The following is a 22,008-nucleotide window of genomic DNA, read 5'->3' as shown; positions in this document are numbered from 1 at the left end:
CTAATAGACAGATCTACCACCGGTTCGTAATGCAGATTCTACCGAGAAGAAGCTGGCAAGAATCTCAGTACCTAGTTGTTCTTTTCCAAGATTTTTTGCCATGAAAGCGAAACGATCTGCTGAAGGCAACCTTATCATTTAGCTAGGTTACTATACAAACCATTTGGCGGCCGATTGGCGCAGTATGCAGCGACCCTGCTTTCTGAGTCCAAGGCCGTGGGTTCGATTCCCACAACTGGAAAATGTTTGTGTGATGAGCATGAATGTTTTTCAGTGTCCGGTTGTTTACATGTATATTCTAAGTATTTATGTATATTATTCATAAAAATATTCATCAGTCATCTTAGTACCCATAACACAAGCTATGCTTACTTTGGGGCTAGATGGCGATGTGTGTATTGTCGTAGTATATTTATTTAATTATTTATAATGTGCTTAAACATTGTATGCAAAACAATCTAAATTTTAATTTTTAAACCACTAGGTAGGTAGATAGGTATAGCAGCTTTTTTAGCTGAATCTCTATCATTTAGTCACCCGAACATCCGTGTATTTTTCTTGATGTAGTTTTACATGATAGTGACTTACAGAAATGCCTATTAAGTCCGGTATGCATGGGTCACAATTTGTTCTGCTAATTGTTACTAGTTAGTAGTTTCGGACACGCAAACGGACTGACAAATGACGCGTCATTTGGCTTATGAGTGTACACAATAATTTTAATAAAATATAACTGCTTCGGTGAACTATTACTAATAATTCTGGTGAGTCAAGGAACCTTTGCATATATCAAAAACGTTCTTAAAAGTTGCCTATCCCCTTTCGTAGATCATTAAAAAACCTAGCCCATAACTAAACATTGCTAGGCATAATATTTTCATATAGTTAGAGGGTTGTAGAGCTAAATCTACCACGCTTTTCTAATGCAATAGCTGGGATACACAATTGTTTTACATATTGTTTATTATATATTTATATTTTATATTTATATATTACGTATATTTATTTAAATTATATATGTATTTGTATCTTTACATTTTGGTATTTATGTATCAACACTCTTGGCACAATCCCGTTCTCTTGCTATAAGTCCCATCTACAAAGGTTGCCTGTAAGAGATTGCTTGCAGCAATAAGGCCGCCTTAGCATGTTTACATTGTGTACTGTATACTCCTTACTGTTTCTTTTCCTGTATGTGATACGTGCAATAAAGTGTTTCTTCTTCTTGTTATCACTTGGTAGTTCTTAACAAAGTCATGCGTAACTATGTAATTGATTATCTACTCAAATACATACACATAACCGTCACACACCTACTTGGGGAAGTACTAGCAGCATGCTTATTCCTGCCGCTAAGCAGCATTGTTCTCCTAATCTTAAGGTTGCTTGGCAGAGTTCGCTCCTAAGCAATAAGGCTGCCTTTTGTAATCTACTCCAGTCTTTGTCTTTCTCTATTCTTCCTTTACATTCCTAACTGTGAAGTGGTGTACAAACAAAGAGTTTAAGAAAATGAATAAATTAAATTAAATTGTTGCAATGGTGTATTCCGGTCTGGAAGGCGTGGTTTCCGGTGTAATTACAGGCACATGGGGCTTAACCACCATGCCTCAAGTTGATTGACTAGTTCCTTGCATGCCCTGCTTAGTATTGCGTTGTCTATAGGTGATGGTTTTACACTAACCGTCAGGTGGGTGATCAGCTTTGTCCGTCAACTATCACTAAAAAAAATAGCATGCAAATCTCATGATCCAAACTGATTATTTCGAGGATACGTTTCTAGAAGAATATAGCTAGTCTTTTTATGATTAAAATAATATAATTAAACCGCAGTATTCTCGTCCGAACGTCACGGTACCTAACAGCGCTCATCAACATTGCGCCATCCGTGTATTTGCGGCAAACATCGTAGATACGCTATCTGGCTCGTAAACATACTCTCAATCTTTTTTATATGCGCAATTAGTGTCACCTGTATCTTCACTACACGTTTCTATATGCGACTTGAAGTTGGTGTGACCTCAATCATCATTTCAACCAACGGACGTCCACTGTTGGACATAAGTTTTTGAAGTTATACTTCTTTTTGCGTGTTAGGGAAAACGCAGAGAGTAAATATTTACGATGTTACAAAAAACCGACTCCCTGAAGTTAGCTATGTATAGGTAAGGTGTACACTTTCAATTGTAAAAGTCTGCGGGCTCATTCCGGTGTTTTAATTGATTCAATTGTACAAATTCTCAAATTTTAATGTTGAGTGAAATTTGGTAGTCCGATAATGAGTAGACTAGTATTCCAAATTTAATAATGTCCATTTCTTTATTTATGTAGAACATTTTTATTTGTGATATTTAAATATACTTTATTTAACTACATAATGCGTTATAATAAAACTCTCAATGTATTAAATACCTTTTTTGTTAGTGTCGTTCTTTCTACAAACTTTTTGATTTGATGATGATGATGATTTTCATATAAAACTTTAGAACTAGATATCGCAAACTAATTGAGAATTCGCTCGCCAATTCTTAAATATTTATGAGAGACTCTTAAACACAACGGTGCCGAATGACGGCGAAGAGAAATGTAGGTGGAAAAGCACGCTTTCTTATTCAAGGACGATGCTGTGCGAAATGGACAACCCTGTAATGGTATCCCAAAAGCTCTGGGGTTACCCTGCAACTGCTGGCAGCTTTCGATTGCCTCAACCGATCTCATCCCTGTTCATTAAACTAAATAATTTAGCCCACTGTTACTACTAATAAGGCCATATACTCTGATAGTATCTGAAGTATTTAAAGTAAAGTATTTACTTTTAAATACATAGATTCTAATAAAAAAATGAGGTTTAGTGATTGGGCGACAATAGGCATTTACAAAAGCAGGGATAAGTTGTATGAGCTATATGATGAAAAACAATACAATCAGACTCCAACCTTCCTTGAATATGTAAAAAGTTACTCCAAAACATTTAAAAATGTTTGTAGACAAGCTAAGTCGCTATACATTAAAGATCGGATAGTAAAATCTGAAAACAAAATACAAACAACCTGGAAAATTGTTAATAATGAATCTGGGAAAACTAAATCTCGAGACGGAAATTTTGAATTAATTATTAATAATAATATGGTAACTACTGATACAGAAGTTGCAAGTACTTTTGAAAACTTTTTTCAGAATGTTCCTATTTTGTTAACAGATTCACTAAATTCCTCACCTACTGCAGCTCAGAATTTATTAAGAGGCAACATAAATGAGGGCAAAGTTTTATTTCATTTCAAACATATAGATGCATCGGATATCAGTAAAAACTTCAAGTTGTTAAAATTAAAGAAAACAGGTGATATATGGGGAATGTCGGTAAAGGTAATATCTCAAATTATTGACGTCATTGCTCCTCTTTTAGCCATAAAAAAAAAGGCCATAAATTTTGGGTCCTTTTCTATTTTTAGTGTATATAAATGATCTACCGTACCATGTCAGTGGAACATGCGACATTGTATTGTTTGCAGATGATACATCTCTAATTTTTAAGACTGATAGGAGTAAAGATAACTCTGACGAAGTAAACCGTGTTATGTCGCATGTGTCGCACTGGTTTACAGTTAACAACTTACTTTTAAATGCAAAAAAAACAAAGTGTGTCGAATTTATCTTACCAAATGTAAAGAAAATTGATAAAAATATAATGATAAATGGTGAATCACTAAAAATAGAGACTTCCACAGTTTTTTTGGGCGTGACCTTGGATAATAAGCTACCCATGGGGTGCCCATATAGATTCACTAGCGGGTAAACTAAGCTCGGCTGCCTACGCAGTCAGAAAAATTAGACAGATTACTGACGTTGAAATAGCTAGGCTAGTTTATTTTGCGTACTTTCATAGTGTTATGTCCTATGGAATCTTGTTATGGGGTAAAGCAGCTGATATCGAAACTATATTTATATTGCAGAAAAGAGCTGTACGGTCAATATATAAACTTAAATCACGCGAATCCCTCCGTGAGAAGTTTAAAGAAATAGGCATACTTACTGTAGCTTCACAATATATTTATAACAATATAGTATTTGTAAGACAACATATTAGTCTTTATAAACAAAAAGTGGACATAAACAGTCGAATTACAAGAAATGGTCATAAATTAGTGTCATCTGCATATCGTCTGCGTAAGGTACAGGGATCATTTGTGGGATTGAGTATACGCTTTTATAATATGATTCCTAAGGTGATTTTGGACCTGCCAATGCACAAGTTTAAAGAATTTGTTAAAACACATTTATTAGAGCGAGGTTACTATACAATTGATGAATTTTTTAATGACAAGGTTGCTTGGAAGCATCCGGCTCCGCTTTCAGCTCTCACAAGATAGAAAAATGAATGTTAAAATACAAAATGTAAATTGTTGATGTTGGAAAAGAGCAACTGCTGAGTTTCTTGCCGGCTTCTTCTCGGTAGAATCTGCCTTCCGAACCGGTGGTAGAATCACTACAAACAGACAGACTTGACGTTTCAAAAGTGCTTATATTAGGCCTACTTGAAATAAATGAATTTTGAATTTGAATTTGAATTTGATACTAACCATTTTCACCGAAGTGTTCTATAAATTTATTAGCGGAGAAAGGTTCGCGACCCCGGCCGATTGGTCGCGGGATATCTGCTTACGGCTATGAAATGTCTTTATTAGTCACGACATTGCCTGCATAACGCATTGAATGTATGGAATTTCGTTATCTTAGATTCTAATACAGATTAACTTTTATCCTAACTAATATTATAAATGCGAACGTGTGTTTGTTTATTTGTTATTCCTTGACGCCCTAAGTAAGCAACCAATGAACTAGATTTTTGGCTTAGAGTTAATTGAGAGGGCGGAGAGTAATATATTATGCTTTTTATCTATTTTTTCTTTAATCTAGCTTCGTTAGAAATCCGAAATAAACTCGGAAGAAGAACGGGCAACATCTAGATTAAACAACAGAGTATTTAAATATAACCTATTTAGTTTACTATTTTATAGAATTGTCTTTTGCTTTTTTTTTACATTTTTTTTATTGATCAGGGACAATGATTGATTTACATAACGCCATGTGCATTGAAAATGAAAAATCACTTTTGATTATCTGTATGGTAAAAATTACAGTAACATGCATGTTTGATACTGTGCAACTATTAAAGTAATGTTTTTCAATACAGCGTTAAAGCTGTAATAAGAAGGCACAAAGTTTTAGTCACTATGAAAGCGTGGGCATTGATACTCGAAAAGCCAAGTGTTTGCCAACTGATACACGAGATAAATGTTGTTTGGAAGTAAACACCTCAACTAATAATATCTTAAGTCTAAAAAAAAAACAAAATAAAGCAGCGAGGTGGCGCTTTGGCAAGTCAAATGGTGACTCAGCAGCCAGCCACTGTCCTTTCTGATATGACTCAAAATCTGGGAGATTGGTCACGTTCACTTGACAACTGTAAAGCAAAATAGAGCGTAATAAGATAAGATATCGGCGTCATCATTACCATCAGCCTATTGACATTCTATTCTTTTAAAGAAGAAGGTTAGTCAGAGCATTGTCCCACCACGTTACTGCTATGCGGGTTGTTGGGTTTAAAATAGTTTCAAGGAAGTGCACTATACCAATTTCTTAGCTCCAGTTTGGTGAGGAGCTTAAAAAAACGAATACCCATTGTAGCGGTCACCACATTACCGAACTAGATGGCGCCACTAAAATCCTGCATCGCGCTAGCGAAGTGTTCACAAAAGTTTACTATATATACAACTTCGACCCGAGCACGATCACCCTCTCGGAGGAAGATATTCCTATTGTTATGGTCAGTGGCGTGCACTTCATAAATGCACAAAAGCACTGCATACCCAAAAATTGATATATATCATGCATAGCAGGTGGATTTTTGCCGTTTTATGCAATTTTCCTGCTGTATGCATACCCTGATAAGAAACCACGCCACTGGTTATGGTCGAGCGTATCACCATAGTTCCCGTACACCCATCAATAAATATTAATTCTATATTTGACTTGTTTGCTGTCATTTGTACACCTAGTGGACATATCAGCTCGGGAATCGAGCTTGGTAGTCTACCAAATTGCGTTCAACCTTAAAAAAAAGAAAAGAAATCTAATGAATATATCAAATATTTTAAATGCCTGACTGATTTTTCTTTGGTACTAATGTAAGGATCAAACACTGCACCGATCTTCATGACATTTGGCAATATATAGCTTGCATTTTGGAGATGAACATAGGATTTAAAAACCAATCATAATAATAGTTTATTTACAAGAATGTAGCTACATAGTACATTCTTGTAAATAAATGATTATATTTACAAGAATGTAAGTACATAGAGTTTTTATAATATTAAAAAGAATCCAGTAGGTACATTCTACCAACTGGTGTATGAATATTTTACAATATCAAAAATGAGATTGAGTTAAGGAATTACTTAACAATTTATTACAATTCAATAGGTTTTATTATATATATTTTAAATATATCAAATCAAATAGATGTTAGCACGGAATTATGAATTGTCCAAAAAAAAACGCGAGTGAAATAACGCACAAGTGAAGAATTGCACATTCGTGTGTTTAAAGTACAGAGCTCCATACTTATTATGTTTAAACAAATCATCCAATTAGTGTACGTCGTCAAGGTGTGACTGCTGGAAATAGTCCCCTCTTCCGGTTCCCGATATAGCCCTGTCGCCTGTCGCCGCACGCACTTCTCTCAGACTGTCGCCTGTCAGAAATAAGGAATTAAAATGAGGGAATTTCATACTACCTCATATCTACTTTATGAAACTCAGACACTGACTGATATGCAGATAACATAAATTTGCTGTTGTCTAGATTGCTCGGTGTATTATAATGTAGGTGTGCTCTAAGAAAAGCTGAAAAGTTATAAAATAATGTATGATAAAAATAAGAAACAGTGATGGATCAGAAGCTACTTTATTGCGACATTTGTGGAAAAAAAAATTTACAAAAAACATTTAAAATTCGATGCGAATTATAATGTAGAACATTACTAGATATTTTCCTTGCTACTGCTAAATTGCTAAAGGTGTGCCTATATATTTGAAGGGACCGCTTGTCAGAGTAAGCGCGTAACGAAATACAAACAAATATACGAACATACAGTTGAATTGAGAACCTCCTCCTTTTTTTTAAATCTGTTGAATATATTAATCTAGGCCCTCTAACGCTTAAAGCAGTATTACTTTAATACTGTTGCCGCTTTTGTTTTACTTTAATATTATCCACATATAAGCCACTATAATATTTCACTAACTTATCAAAAGAGGTATGCTTTTCTAAATATTTTTAATTATTCATTAGTTACGCATTTTGGTAGTAAATGTACTCATTTCTCTTTACTACTTCTAACACTAGTTACTACATAGACAAAGTACAAAATTAATAATATTAGTAATATTGTTTCTTTAAAATATAAATATAACCTAAAATAAACTATTTAAAACGAAATAAAATCTAAAACGTCCTCGAAACCACCTTAGCGAGGCACAGTTCCTAAGATGCTGGCAGCATTGCCCCTTTGGATGGCCAAACTAATTCGTAGGCCAAGGTAACTGCCCGCTCTAGGATCACCGGTAGACTCGATAACCCTTTACGATAATTCTTTGAAAAGGGCTCTTGCCTCCGGACCCCACGGTCCCAAAGTCTCTACTCCAAAAGGCACAAAAATGAAGCTGCTATCCAGGTTTTCATATTTACGCCTCTTGGCCTGCTCGGCACTGGAAGCAGCCGCACCTACCATTGACGAGGTGGCCTGGATGTGCGATGCACGTAGGGTATCAACACAAGTTGCATCCCACAGAAGTAAACTTCCAAGCCTCCAAGGTATGAGCGTCATACCATCAGGTCCCTAGTTACTACTCAAATAATTATTATTCCTATTTACACGATCTCCGTGGTGCAGCGGAGAGCGCTTGGGTTTTAAGTTGGAATTCCCGGGTTTGAGGCGTCGGTGCTAAGGCACCTGTAATTACACTGGCAACCACGCCAATGCTGCTTCGCGGCAGAAATAAGCATGACAGTAGTACTTCCTAGGACGACCTCTGTCACAAAATGCTCTACTACTACTAGAGTTATGTATGGATATATCAGCATATATATAATGGCAACACTGAGTACGTCTGAGTCAGTAACATAGGAATACAATTTTGCGAGCTGGCCGGCGCGATCGCGAGTCGGGGATTGAACCCGGGCTATTTGCGTTCTGGCGGCGCGCCAGCTACTGAGATTGTTTGACCTTATTCATTTCATCATTGCTGCTACTGCGGGACGAGGAGAGATACATTACGTATTACAGTGGTTATTGCTTTTGGAGTGCTGGAGTTGGTAGCCAGAGTATATTCGGTTACGATTACAACTTAAAGATAAAGTGTGAAATCTAACAAACCTTAGCTTATTTATTAAAGATAAGCTACCGTATTACTTTTGTTAACTTTGGTATTAAGAATCTTACTTATAGACGTAAACTTACCAGTTGTGCTGGAGTTGGTAGCGAGAGTATATTCGTTAACGATTCGAGCCTAAAAATAAAGTGTGATAATCTAACATGCCTTAGCTTATTTATTAAAGATAAGCTACCGTATTCCTTTTGTTAACTTTGGTATTAAGAATCTTACTTATAGACGTAAACTTACCACTCGTGCTGGAGTTGGTAGCGAGAGTATATTCGTTAACGATTCGAGCCTAAAAATAAAGTGTGATAATCTAACGTGCCTTAGCTTATTTATTAAAGATAAGCTACCGTATTCCTTTTGTTAACTTTGGTATTAAGAATCTTACTTATAGACGTAAACTTACCACTCGTGCTGGAGTTGGTAGCGAGAGTATATTCGTTAACGATTAGAGCTTAAAGATAAAGTGTGATAATCTAACAAATCTTAGCTTATTTATTTAACACTAGCTATTCCCTTCGTTAACGAAGGTATTAAGAATATTACTTATAGACGTAAACTTACCAGTCGTGCTGGAGTTGGTAGCGAGAGTATATTCGTTTACGATTAGAGCTTAAAGATAAAGTGTGATAATCTAACAAACCTTAGCTTATTTATTTAACACTAGCTATTCCCTTCGTTAACTGAAGTATTAAGAATCTTACTTATAGACGTAAACTTACCACTCGACTTCAATTTCAATTTATTCAGCACAATACATAATGTTACATTTATAATACAATATTTAAAATAAATCTAATGCAATTCCTCATTACCTACCTCCCACCTCTGCAACTCCTAGTGCAAACTGAGCAATGAGAGCAATATATTCAATAAATACTACTAAACTATGTGGTTTATGTACCTAAGAGTGCTGATAATAACATTTATATTTTTTTGTAAGGCAAAAAATTTACTTAATTAAGGTGAGCGTTGTGAATTTAAGGTTGGATTCCCGGAATTTGTAAATTCAGAATTTTCTCTGGCCTGGTCTGGTGAGAGGCTTTGGCCGTGGCTAGCTACCACCCTACCGACAAAGATGTGCCGCGTACAAACCGACTAGGGGTGTGGCTACCACACTCCCTAGCAGGTTAGCCTGCTACCATCTTAGACTGCATCATCACTTGTAGTGGAATGAAAAATATTTCTTTTTCCCAGGATCCTAGTGGGAGCGCCTGAAGACGACCCGTTCAAGGAGTACACGGTGACGCGGCCGGGTGCCGTGTACCGCTGCCAGGCCGGCCGTCGCGGGTACCCGGCCGACACCAACAATCCCTTCCAGGCGTGCTCAGTCATGGAGTTTGACAAGAATCGATGTAAGTGCTTTTAAGGTTTCCGTATCCAAAGAAATCCAAGTCATATGACGACACACTAAAACACTACACTTAAATGACGACCACGCCCGCTCAGACAAGAGCGAACACACTGTTACTAAGACACCGATGTCTGTCCGTCTTTCCATTTATCCTTCTGACACCAGCCTATATCTCTTGAATCGTGATAACTACTTGCCGAAATCAGATATTCACATTCGAGGAAAACGCGGATGAAGTCGCGGGCAACAGCTAGGTTATAATATAAGTATTTGTATAAGAATGTAACAACCACTAAATAGTCAACAATCCCAGATTCATATAAAAGATGGAATAATGTGTGTTATATTTTGGCGTGGCGGGTCACGAGCTCCTGCGCGGCGTGACAGCCGTGCGCACGCGCAGCTGATTTATATCGCTGCACCCGCGCCGCCGCTTTGTTGCGGCTAGATGGATGCCATATAATATGTCACTGGATAAATGCTCGTTCGTACTTATTCTTTGGCCTAGCATGGTACCCTATTCAGCCAGACCTTTATCGTGAGCTAGTTTTCAGGGTTCAATAAAGAACCAACCGTACGTGCCAACATGCTCCTATAATTAGTTATAGGAGCCTCCGCTGTCCGTTTGTCTGTCCGTCTGTCTATCAACGGACTAACCCGTATTAATTACGAAAAAATGTATTCATGTTCATCACACAAACATTTTCCAGTTATGGAAATCGAACCCACGGCTTTGGACTTAGAAAGCAGGGTCACCGCTCACTGCGCCAATCGTCCATCAAATATTAGTTGTAATAACCTGTTCTGATAACTTAATATGTACCTACGGGATTCGGGGAAGGATAACTGATTTTTGCGTTATCGTTGCGTTTAGTTAATATCGTTATGGTATTGATGAAATTCTTGAGACCGAACCTAAACCCCGCAATCCATAATCAAACATTCTTACCACTAGACCATGTTAGTGTTTTTTTTTTCACCGACTTATTCAATTCGGTCCAATTTTCGACTACAAACAGTCCCAATTTTAACTTTCTACAAACAATATTGCGGTCGGTTTCGCTGCTAACTTCCTGAGTCAACGTTTCCCAAACTTTCAGTTGCCCACTTCTCTTATGTCTTGTGTTTTCAAAAACGTGGTGAACCGCTAAATTCTTTTTATCGTAAAAAAAATATTTTCAGATAAATTAAGTTTAAAAATAAATAAATAAATTACGATTTTATGCCCCTGAATTAGGGTCATATCTTTTTATTTCATTTAATAGATGATAATTTACTTTTAGAAACTTTCAAATACATAGCATGCAATGTGTTTAATGGGGTTTTTATGTCTCGACAAAGTCATTTTTTAATTAATTCAAATTTAGGTAATAAATATTTTGCGAATTCACTTTAGCCTCGCTAACATGTGTGTTGTCAACATGCCTGAGTACTGCATAGACAACGTCGCGAGTGATCTATGTTATGATACTTGTAGAACTAAGAACTAAAACTTCTTCATGCAAATAGGCATATCCCAGATTCTTATGAATAGGTCAAACATATTTTTTGGTGCCCAAGTTATAATAACCGGGTCGTACCGAATATTAACCTTTAAGGTGCATGACGTGTGCATATGATCGCACTTGGTATAAACAGTATATATATATATATATATATGTACATATATATTCTTTTTACTGCAACACTTCACTACAAGTTAGATCTGCAACCTGAACTACTAACAGCTTACCTTAAGTGATATCCCTCTACCATCTTGGGCTTATCAGTTTCTACGCGGTCTTGTACATGAACGCTGCATCGCTTAGCGGCACTTCTTTGTCGGGTAGCGTTCACGGCCTTCTGCCAGACCCCTGGCCACGGCCGGCCCATGCTTGGGGATCGCTCCATAACTCTACTCTATTTTTGTTTTCATGTTGCCCAGCGTTGATTCGAATACCACCATTTGGGAACCGCTGTCCATTATGTCTTCTGGATCTATTGCAGTGTGGTCTGTTAATGAAATAATAGTTGGTTTGTAATTAGCGAGTATGGCGGATTAGTGGGTCGTGTCTTTGCGTTTGTGTGGGTGTGTTCGCCGTGGGTGCACCCTGCTCTAGCTGTTGATTACGCAATTACGTGCTTGCTTTAGGATTTCATACGTCTTGTTCTTTTTTTTCAACATAGTATAGTATTTCCGTTGTGTTAACAACTGAGTGCTCCTTTAACATGCTATAACATGCTATTAAAATTCAATGATATCACCGATATTGTTATTGATATTGCATGATATCATCGAGTCGTGAAACGCATAGAAGGTTAGACTGATAAAAACTTTATGTACAATATGTTTTTTAATATTTACATTTTTTTTTGCAATTTAGTATAATTTTTTTACCATAAGTCACTTTTATAATTGTAAAAGATTATTTTTGGTTTGCATTAACGCATAAATAGAGCAATGGATAGACGTGATTTTTGGAATAGTTATACATGGTTAGAGGTGTAAAGTTACGTTTTATCAGGGGAAAAGTGCGGATAAAAGTTAGTGCCTCACCATCATTATGCCAATCAATGGACGTACTACTATTATTAGTATACTTATTTATTTATTCAAACCAACAACTTACATGTACGCTGTTTATCAGATAATCTAATTATAACATGTACTGTGTGTTTGTCTATTACAGGAGTAACGCATGAGACCAATACAATTACTAATTAAGTATTAATTATACATAAGCTTCTCTATTATGCCTAGAAAACACAAATGTAGTTACATTGATATTTTTAAGACATAATAAAGAAACATATTCACTTCTCAGTTCTCTAAAATAAGAAATAAATAAATAAATATACTATGGCAATACACACATCGCCATCTAGCCCCTAAGTAAGAAGAGCTTGTGTTAGGGTACTATTATGACTGATTTTTTTTATGAATAATATATAAATACTTATAATATACAAATAAACATCCAGACACTGAAAAACATTCATGTTCACAAAAAATTTCCAGTTGTGGGAATCGAACCCACGGCCTTGGACGCAGAAAGCAGGGTCGCTGCCCACTGCGCCAATCGGCCGTATGAAATATCAGAATTTATCATTTGGTTTTTGTTCAGGGGAAAGTTTTTTAGTATCTTGAGACCTACGGATAAGTGATAAGTAACATATGCGGCGGCGATTGTGTACAGAAGCCAGCGTCGATTACCACAATGGAGCTTGTGAAATACCACCGGCACTGATAAGATACGCAATAGGGATGAGAACTCTCAAGATATCGATTAATTGGTGCAAAGCCTTCAGACGGTTGGGGATGTTCCAACCGTCCGAAGGCTTTCGACACATCATTGTATGCGAGCGAAATTAAAAGCCAGACAGGTATTTGATTATGTTTGCTGTTCCACAGCTCTGGAACTTATTATCACCAATTCTTATAAACTCTTTAATGGCTTTTGCCCAAACCGTTGGATAGATGAACATACTCTTTGTTGAAGGAAAGGAATTTAAAAAGAAGGAAGAATCAATACAAAATCGCTTCAACTTAGAAACGCTTCCAATAATTTTGTCTTGAAGCGACTAAATTATAAGCATATTCTACATTTATTTATTTATTGTTGAATTACCCTAATTCAATAATAAATAATTAAATCTAGATAAGAGACTGCAGAAAACCTATTTTTCTTACGATGTATTTATATTTTATTTCTTAATATCATTTTTTTTTTAAATATTGGAAAAAAGATTTCCCACCATATATCGTCCGCCTTTTTCAAATACCTATATCAATTGAATTGATTACACTTAAAATAAATATGGTTTAACGCGCCTTAGACAAAGGTCTTTTAAATATTATCGATAAGATATCTACTACATCACTTTTTATTTGCATGTTCTTATAATATCAGCGGGTTATCTCTATTTGACGGTTATCTGTGTTATACAATAGTGCCGCTCGGCCACCGCGAGACGAAGCTTATTGAACCGAAGCAAAAAGTTCACCCGTTGTCGATACTATATCGATAAGAAATTACTTACCGATATGATATTCTAATTTATTAAAAGTAAAAGATTTTTAGTAAAATATCATCCTTCCATCACATTTTATTTTTAAATTTTTGTTTCTGCCTTTGGGAAAGTATTTCGGCTTAGATTTCTTAGGATACTATTAATGCCAGATGCAATTTTTAAGTTTACCTAATTAAAACAAGAAAATTTAAAAAAAGTCCGTATAGACAAATCCACCTTTGAAGATAAATAAAATCTTTTTATTCATATATACATTCTGGCCTGTTTTCGGAAAAGTATTTTCTTTTTAGCTTTTAAACATATTATAATTTTATAATTCCTACTAATTAAAAAAAAATCTTTATTGTAATTATTCCTACTGTCAAATGTATCATATGTATCAAAGGTATCTGAAGCTCTTTTAATGTGTCATAAGAACTTCGAGGTTGAACCCATTACCCTGACCTACCGCCAGTTTGTCAGGTCCCAGCCGTAATCGCTGGGTCGTCAGAGTTCAATGTAGAGATGCAAGTCAAGGCAAATATCACAAATATCATGGGCAACAGTAAGTGTTGTATAAATCAAAAATACATTAGTTATAACTTGCTCTAATGGTCTTCTTCCTTAATTCATTTTCGAGGGCATCTGTACTGAAATCCTCCCACTTTGTTCCTAGGTGGGTACTGCTGTTATCAGATATAAAAGAGATTAGGTACGAGTAGTTTCACATTGTACAAAAAAAAATGAGCGGTGTGGTTACGTCATATCAGAAATCAGCACCGCCCCTTCTATTCCCGCGGGTATCGTACGAGGCGACTAAGGGAATATAACGGAGACTGTGAAATAAATTTCATCCATCAATTTCATCCTCACCACAGTCTGGATGCCTCTTGTACCACCTATTCTAACATCGCGCAAATTGAGGAGTAATCTCCAAGATGACAGCCGACTGGCGCAGTGGGCAGCGACCCTGCTTTCTGAGCCCAAGGCCGTGGGTTCGATTACCACAACTGGAAAATGTTTGTGTGATGAACATGAATGTTTTTCAGTGTCTGGGTGTTTTATCTTTATATTATAAGTATTTATGTATATTATTCATAAAAATATTCATCAGTCATCTTAGTACCCACAACACAAGCTACGCTGACTTTGGGGCTAGATGGCGATGTGTGTATTGTCGTAGTATATTTATTTATTTAATCTCCAACCTACAGTGTTCCCGAAGCCCAGCAGTTATAGTACTACTAGTTGCATACAACGTGTAAATGAGAACCGAAATAATACCTCACAGGCTTAGAGGAACATTATGTACTGTCTCTGAGACTTATCTGTGAATCTGTTTTGAGTAAACCTCTGTTATACCTTATAAAATTTACCGAAAAAAATCAGATAGAGTAGGGCTCTTGGAAATTACATGGAAATTTAAAATCATACGACTTTATTAAGTACAAACCGCGTAGCGTAGGTACTATGCTCGTGTCGGTCTTTTATCTTCAATAGGGTTGCCATAAGTAAACATTTAGAATGTTTTGAATTCGTTTGTATGGAAAAATAAATATGCTTCTTTTGATTTAATATTTTTACATGATGATTCCTTATATATACATATGCACATGCAAATTTAAAATCATAACGTTCCCGACACTTTATTTATTACACGTCACCTAACAGAGGTACTATGCGAGTGTCGCTCTTTTATCTTCAATAGGGCTGCCATATGTAAACTCTAAAAATGTTTTGAATTTTCTTGTATTCAAAAATAAAATTGCTTCTTCATTATGAAATATATTTATGCATCCTTCAACATTATTCTGTAATTCGGTTACACGTTGTATACCACATTTGATTTCGACCTACATAGTACTACCAATTACCAAATCGCTTAGATAGTGAATTAGTACACCAGTTATTAAATTCATTTACGTGGGTTCGCCATTTGGTCACGTGGGCGCGCGCCGCGTAGGCAGGTTCGATTCCCGAACTGTGTTGTCATTGACAAGTATTTTAAAACAATTTTCTCACTTTTTGATTGCCACTGCTATGTTGTGGATACAACTTTTATTGTTATTTATTGTCTCCAATGGCTTTGGTTGATTGCTTTTAATAAGCGGTAAGGCTATTTTGGGACACTTTGTTTTGTAATTTAGAAACCTCGCATCGTATGAGATCATGTATAGCTTTAAGCCTAAATATCTTATATATGAAGGGAAAGAGACACACTCTTTCCCTTTCAACCAAATTTATGTTTTATTTTTAAAGCAAGCTTTTTATTAAAGTTAGATATGTTTATATGTAACATCGCTTGTAAAGAGGTTTTGGAATATTTTCCATTCTATTACTTGAATGAGTAGAGGAAATAATGGCTCCGAAATATGGTCACTAACTGTGGACCTCATAAGAAGGTTCAGAGTCACTGAACACAGACCAGGCAATGGGGCTTAAAGTATCTTACGTGATCAAATCTAGAATATGATATAGAGAGAGATATGGAAAAGAACGAGAGATTCCGACATAGTTCGAGAGCCATGAAGCTAAAGTGGGTGGGATACAAAACTCGGAAAACCGACGGACGTTGGGTTCCCAATGTGCTAAAGTGGTGCCCTCATACCATGAGTTTACCACTCAGCTTTGTTAGGCAACCCGACTAGACATCAAACGAGTCACAAAGAGCCGTTGGACGCAAGTGGCAAGGACCATGGAATTCTGTACTCCCTACAAAAGCCGTGGGCTTGGCTGACACGATGGCTTGAATAAGTTTCTTTATTAATTAAGCTATATTATGTCCCACACCTACATCATATTATAAGAGCATATGTATTTTTTTACCGTTTCGCCTTCGCATCGGGCTACGCAAACATGTTGCCTGGCCGTTGTCGATTGTCGTGCAAATCCCGGCGCGTGGGCGCTAGGTGTCACTAATGGAGGACTTCCGGTGTGAACTTGACATCGTGTTCTATCACACTGAGCGACTCTATCCGTGTTTTTTTAACTATGATACCAGAGTGCAAGTGTGAGATTTTCAAACTACGTTTACGTATTCCATCGAATGAAAGTAAACCACGATCTGTATGTTATCGATAGCGCCATCAAGTGACAGTACGGTCTCGTTATATACCGCTTTAATGCTCCAGTGGTTAGAACATTCAACTTCAGATTACAAGATACTAGGTTAGATTCACGAGCCGATCAAACATGAATAAAAAAATAAATAAATATGTTAGGTACTACGATAGACACATCGCCATCTAGTCCCAAAGTACGCGTAGCTTGTGTTATGGGTACTAAGATAACTGATAATTCAAAAAATTCAAAAATTCAAAATTATAACGCGCATTGTAACCGAGTGGGAGGTTCAAGCGCTGAATATCTCTACATAAAGTAATCAAGCTGAATCTAAGGTTGGTAATAAGAGGGCACATAGCACGGAGAACAGATTTACGTTGGGTACCAAAGTGCTGGAATGGCGACCCTACACCTGTAAACGCAGCATCAGCCAATCCTCAATAAAGTGGAAAGACGACATAAAACGATTGGTTAGTTACTTCGTTACTTCCCTCCATTTAGAAAGAAAAAAAAGAAAGAAAAAACATTTATTCATGTTGAGTGTTACAAACAGTACATCTTATAAAAAGTAACAACATGTTATACAACAAACAATGTCTGTGTGTAGTACCAGACAAAAAGGGTGTACAGCTCAGCATTTGCCATGCATTGTACCTAAGTACATGCATGTCGCTGATTTTCAGCTGAGACCCGAGTGACGATACGGCAAACTAAATAGATAAATAAAAATAATGAAATAAATGAATAAACAAAGTGAAGCACAGGTTATTCCTATATTAGTGATAAAAGCAGCAAAATTATGATTATACTAAAAAATAATAAAAAATCAGAAATACTGTTAATTACATGATAAATAAATAAAATGTTGCAATTATATAATTAGTGTTAATATAGCACTTGATAGTAACTATGTTACCTCTAATGTTCTAAATGTTTGCCATAAAATGGGGAAAATGAGACAAGTTTGTGAGCTAGCAACAATCCGCGGGTGTGAAGTTAGATGTGCGCGGGGCGTTTTCACTGTTTTTGGACACAATGCAGTGCATGAAACAATGGTTGAATACGGGTTCTGTATATTCATAATTGTATGCCCTTAGAATTCTGAGAGAAGACCCGTAAACTGTTGTGCGCCTGTGCTGAATGATGATGATGATCATGACGAACTGCTATTGCCCTATGATCCAATTCTTCATATCCTGCTTGTTTGGTATCAAATGATATTTGTTACCTATATTATGAAAATTAAGCTAAGTTTGCTTATCCATTGTAAATTCACATCTCCTGAGGATGCTCCGGCTTAGAGGGTAGCCGAATACCTGTTTTATGTGGAGTATGAAGATTGAAGAAATTATAAACTATACCATACAGATTCTCCTGCTTTTCGCGGCGTATAGTAAATTAAGTTGAATTTTTATAATATATCATGGAATTCCGCAAAGTAACGCCAGTTTCTATCGAATGTTACCACATAGTTTATGCTAGGATGGTAGCTAAGTGTGACAGAGCTTTGCCACTATAACTGTGTCAACTTTATATTTAGATATGCCATTTGGGTGTTTGCTCAAGGGCTTCCGATTGGCACAGAAAAGCTTCCGTTTCTTTGTGAAAAGTGGTTTTACTAACCTGTTTTCTGAGGTGTTAATTGCATAGACATCACATTATTATCTAGGTCACAGATTATATTCTGAATTTTGATAATCTTAGTGGCTATAGTGTAGGTGCACGGTCTCTTTTAAGAAAAAAAACCTTACTAAATAAATAAATAAATGCGAAAGTGTAACCGTTTGTTTGTCCTTACTTGTGCCGTCCCTACTCTAACTAAACAACTATTCTATTTGATTTTTGGCATAGAGATAGTTTAAAAGATGGAGAGCATCTGCTAATTTGGTTTAGAGTGATATTCTTAATTTTACACGAAAAGTTGTCCTTGACACGCGCAGCGGTAATGCAGGCTAAATTATTCTTTACCTACCACACCTAATTTTTACACCAACTTGCATTTAAGTGTACAGACTGATTAACCTCGTGTGAAACCGCAGCGTGCGGCTAGTATAAAATAATTACGGAATATAAATAAAATATGTAAATATGAACGGCCGCAGAAGGAGCATGATGCCATAACAGAGCGTCATGCCGTTTGTCGTGACGGCACAAATAGTTCTTACTTCCAATAGTTGTTTCACATAAAAAATAATTGGTATTTACCTCTTAATAGCTAGCTACTCGTAAGTTGTCTAACAACAGAATAGAATAGAATAAATTTTATTGCTTTAAGTGTAGGTACACATTTTTTGGAGTTGTAAATGGGAACAGTTCCAACAGTTTGCAAGTGACTGGCGTGAGTTTATTTTACATCTTAACACTTTAAACTTTAAAGTTTAGACACTAATTAAGAACTGTCACAAAAATATTCGTTAATATTATAATATGTCATACTCATTAACCAAATTCTTAACCCATTTAAAAAAAGAAAAACATCTAATTTTTTTACCATGATTTTATACAAGGCATACATATATTGTCAAGTCAGGTTATCTAAGGTACTCGAACAGTAAAGGTAAACTGTGGTTCTTATTTTCAACCACAACTGGAGCAAATTAGATCATTTTACACGCATTGAGTAAGTTTATTACATAGCCCTTGACATAGTATATTTGTATTTGCTCTATCTATATTCATATTTACAAAAATTAAAAGTAGTTCTGTGGAAATTCATTATTACATGCCTACTAGAGGTTAGAGGTCTCGTCTCAGAATGAGTAGGGTTTAGGTTTAGTACAAACTGGGCAAGTGCAGATTGGTAGACGTCACACAATCATCATTTGACAGCGAGTGGGCAGCCACCGTGCTTTCTGAGTCCAAGGCCGTGGGTTCGATTCCCACAACATAAGTGCTTTTCAGTTACTGGGTGTTTATATGTATTTTCTAAGTATTTATGTATATATAATTCATAAAAATATTTATAAGTCATCTTAGTACCCATAACACAAGCTACGCTTACTTTGGGGCTAGGTGTCGATGTGTGTATTGTCGTAGTATATTTATTTATTTATTTATTTATCACTGTCAACGCATTATCGGTTTACTACAGGGCATGGGTTTCCTTTCCACCACGCTGGCCAAATGCAGATATAAATCTGAAAAAACCATTGTAGAGAACTTTTAGACATGCAGGGTTCTTCACAATGTTATTCCTTGACCGTTAAACCATGTGATATTTAATTGCTTAAAACGTATATTAACATGGAAAACTTTAGAGGTGCGTGCCGGGTATTGAACTTAGCCCCCGAAAGTGTACCACAGTTTTAACCACTAGCCTATCACCGCTTCACACGAAGGTTCTGCGAAAATTGTATTGCACTTATATGGTTGTACTCAAATTCAAAATTCATTTATTTCAACTAGGCTTAGTTTATAAGTTCTTTTGAAATGTCAAGTCAGTCTGTTTGTAGCGTGTCTACCACCGGTCTATCTAAGATATGGAAGTTGGATGGAAGCTCGGTATCCCATTCTCCTATGAAAGAAAAGGCCGTTGCCCAGCAAGGTTTCCAGTTTCCGGTTCCGAAGGCCGATTCTACCGAGAAGAGCCTGCAAGAAACTCAGCAGAATGCTCTTTTTTAACATCATTTTTAGCATTTAATAAAAGCTGGCTTTTTCTGCCCTCGGGCTTTCAAGAGCCCATAAAATGGTTGGTCCCTGTTATAATCTAATTCAAATTTAAATTAAAAATTCATTTATTTCAAGTAGGCCTAGTTTATGAGCACCTTTGAAACGTCAAATCAGACTGTTTGTAGTGACTCTACCACCTGTGTATCTAAGATATAATAATGTGTTTTTTTTTATTTATTTTTTTTAACGATAGGCCAGCGTTTGACAACAATCATGCCCGTTAGAAAGCAATGATAAGGTCTAGGTTGGAGCACGCTTGCCTAGAAAAAGCCTGTTCACTCTAGCCTTGAAGGTTCTCAAATTATACGTGGCCGGAAACACAGTTGCCGGGAAGGCGTTCCACGTCTTAGCGGCCCGTATCAAAAACGTTTCGTGCGTCTTGATGGAATATCAACCACATAAGGATGCCACCGCCCACGATGTCTCACTGTTCTGTGGTAGAACGGGGAAGGAGGAACAAGATTGTGAAGTTCCTGAGCACACTCACCGAAGTATATCCGGTAAAAAACCGATAAACAGGCAACATTGCGTCGGTGGTGGAGACTATGTAGTTTCGCCTGTGTGGATGGAAGCTCGGTATCCCATTCTCATATGAAAGAAAAGGCCGTTGCCCAGCAGTGGGAACTGTCCCACGCTAATGAAGTTTTTTAAAGTGTCTGTTTCGTTAGCTAGTTTTTTGAATTGAGTTTTATTAACTTTTTTTGCGTTTCGACACAAGTGAATTAACACATTTACGATCTCGAAGGAAACACGTTTTGGCAAAACTAGTATCTGAGCTGTGTATGAACCGGTTGTCATAGGCTAGACTGACGTCATTATTTGGTTATTCTTTAAATAATCTGCAAAGGTTCAAATACTTATCACAAGTTTACTGAATGTACATCGCTAAGACTAAAATAAAAATAAACTGTATGTCTTGAAAATTACGGTTATTTTTTCCTTGCAATTATTTAATTATTTATTAATTAAATTATTTTTCGTTAACTGTACTGTAGCTATTAAACAGTAACATGATGGAATGACTGATAGAAAACGCATACCCTAGGTGGATCTAGACATTTAGAACTTGTAGAGATATGATTTTATTACCTTAGGGTATATCTACAAGCTGCTTTAGCAATAATAACGACTATGCATTTATGTTATTATAACGAATTTGCGTTCAATAAAGTATACAATTACTATGTATAGTATTAAAATTGCTAGTCTATTTTGTCTAACTTGTTTTAATATGTAAGCAATCTTTTCATGACTCTTTAGTGTAAAGTATGTTTTTAAAATAGAAGAAAAGGGGTATCCTTACTAATATTATAAATGCGAAAGTGTGTTTGTTTGTCCTTGCTTAGCGCCCTAACTTTGCCAGTCCACTTGATTTTTGGGACCAATACTGGTTACCATACTCAATAACCGAGTAGCCCGATACAATCTTACGTAAGTAGTGGAATAAAAAAGAAAAATCTTTGCACTAAAAAGTAATTGAAAGATTGTAAA

At 36.2% G+C, this 22,008-nt stretch overlaps 1 protein-coding gene across 4 annotated transcripts in view; it reads left to right on the top strand.

Moving 5' to 3' along the window:
* LOC120624721 (integrin alpha-PS2) overlaps positions 1-22,008 on the top strand; it is a 145,782-nt gene that overhangs the window by 44,678 nt on the left and 79,096 nt on the right. For all 4 annotated transcript variants that reach the window (XM_039891408.1, XM_039891406.1, XM_039891407.1 and 1 more), the window contains exon 2: positions 9,639-9,796. In XM_039891408.1, the coding sequence (XP_039747342.1) occupies positions 9,639-9,796 (158 nt within the window). The remainder of the gene's footprint in view (positions 1-9,638; positions 9,797-22,008) is intronic.

The sequence above is a fragment of the Pararge aegeria genome, chromosome 6, assembly GCF_905163445.1.
Source record: "Pararge aegeria chromosome 6, ilParAegt1.1, whole genome shotgun sequence".
In the NCBI taxonomy this organism is placed as follows: domain Eukaryota; kingdom Metazoa; phylum Arthropoda; class Insecta; order Lepidoptera; family Nymphalidae; genus Pararge; species Pararge aegeria.
The sequence above is the reverse complement of the archived record's forward strand: the minus strand, read 5'-3'. Positions and strand labels throughout refer to the sequence as shown.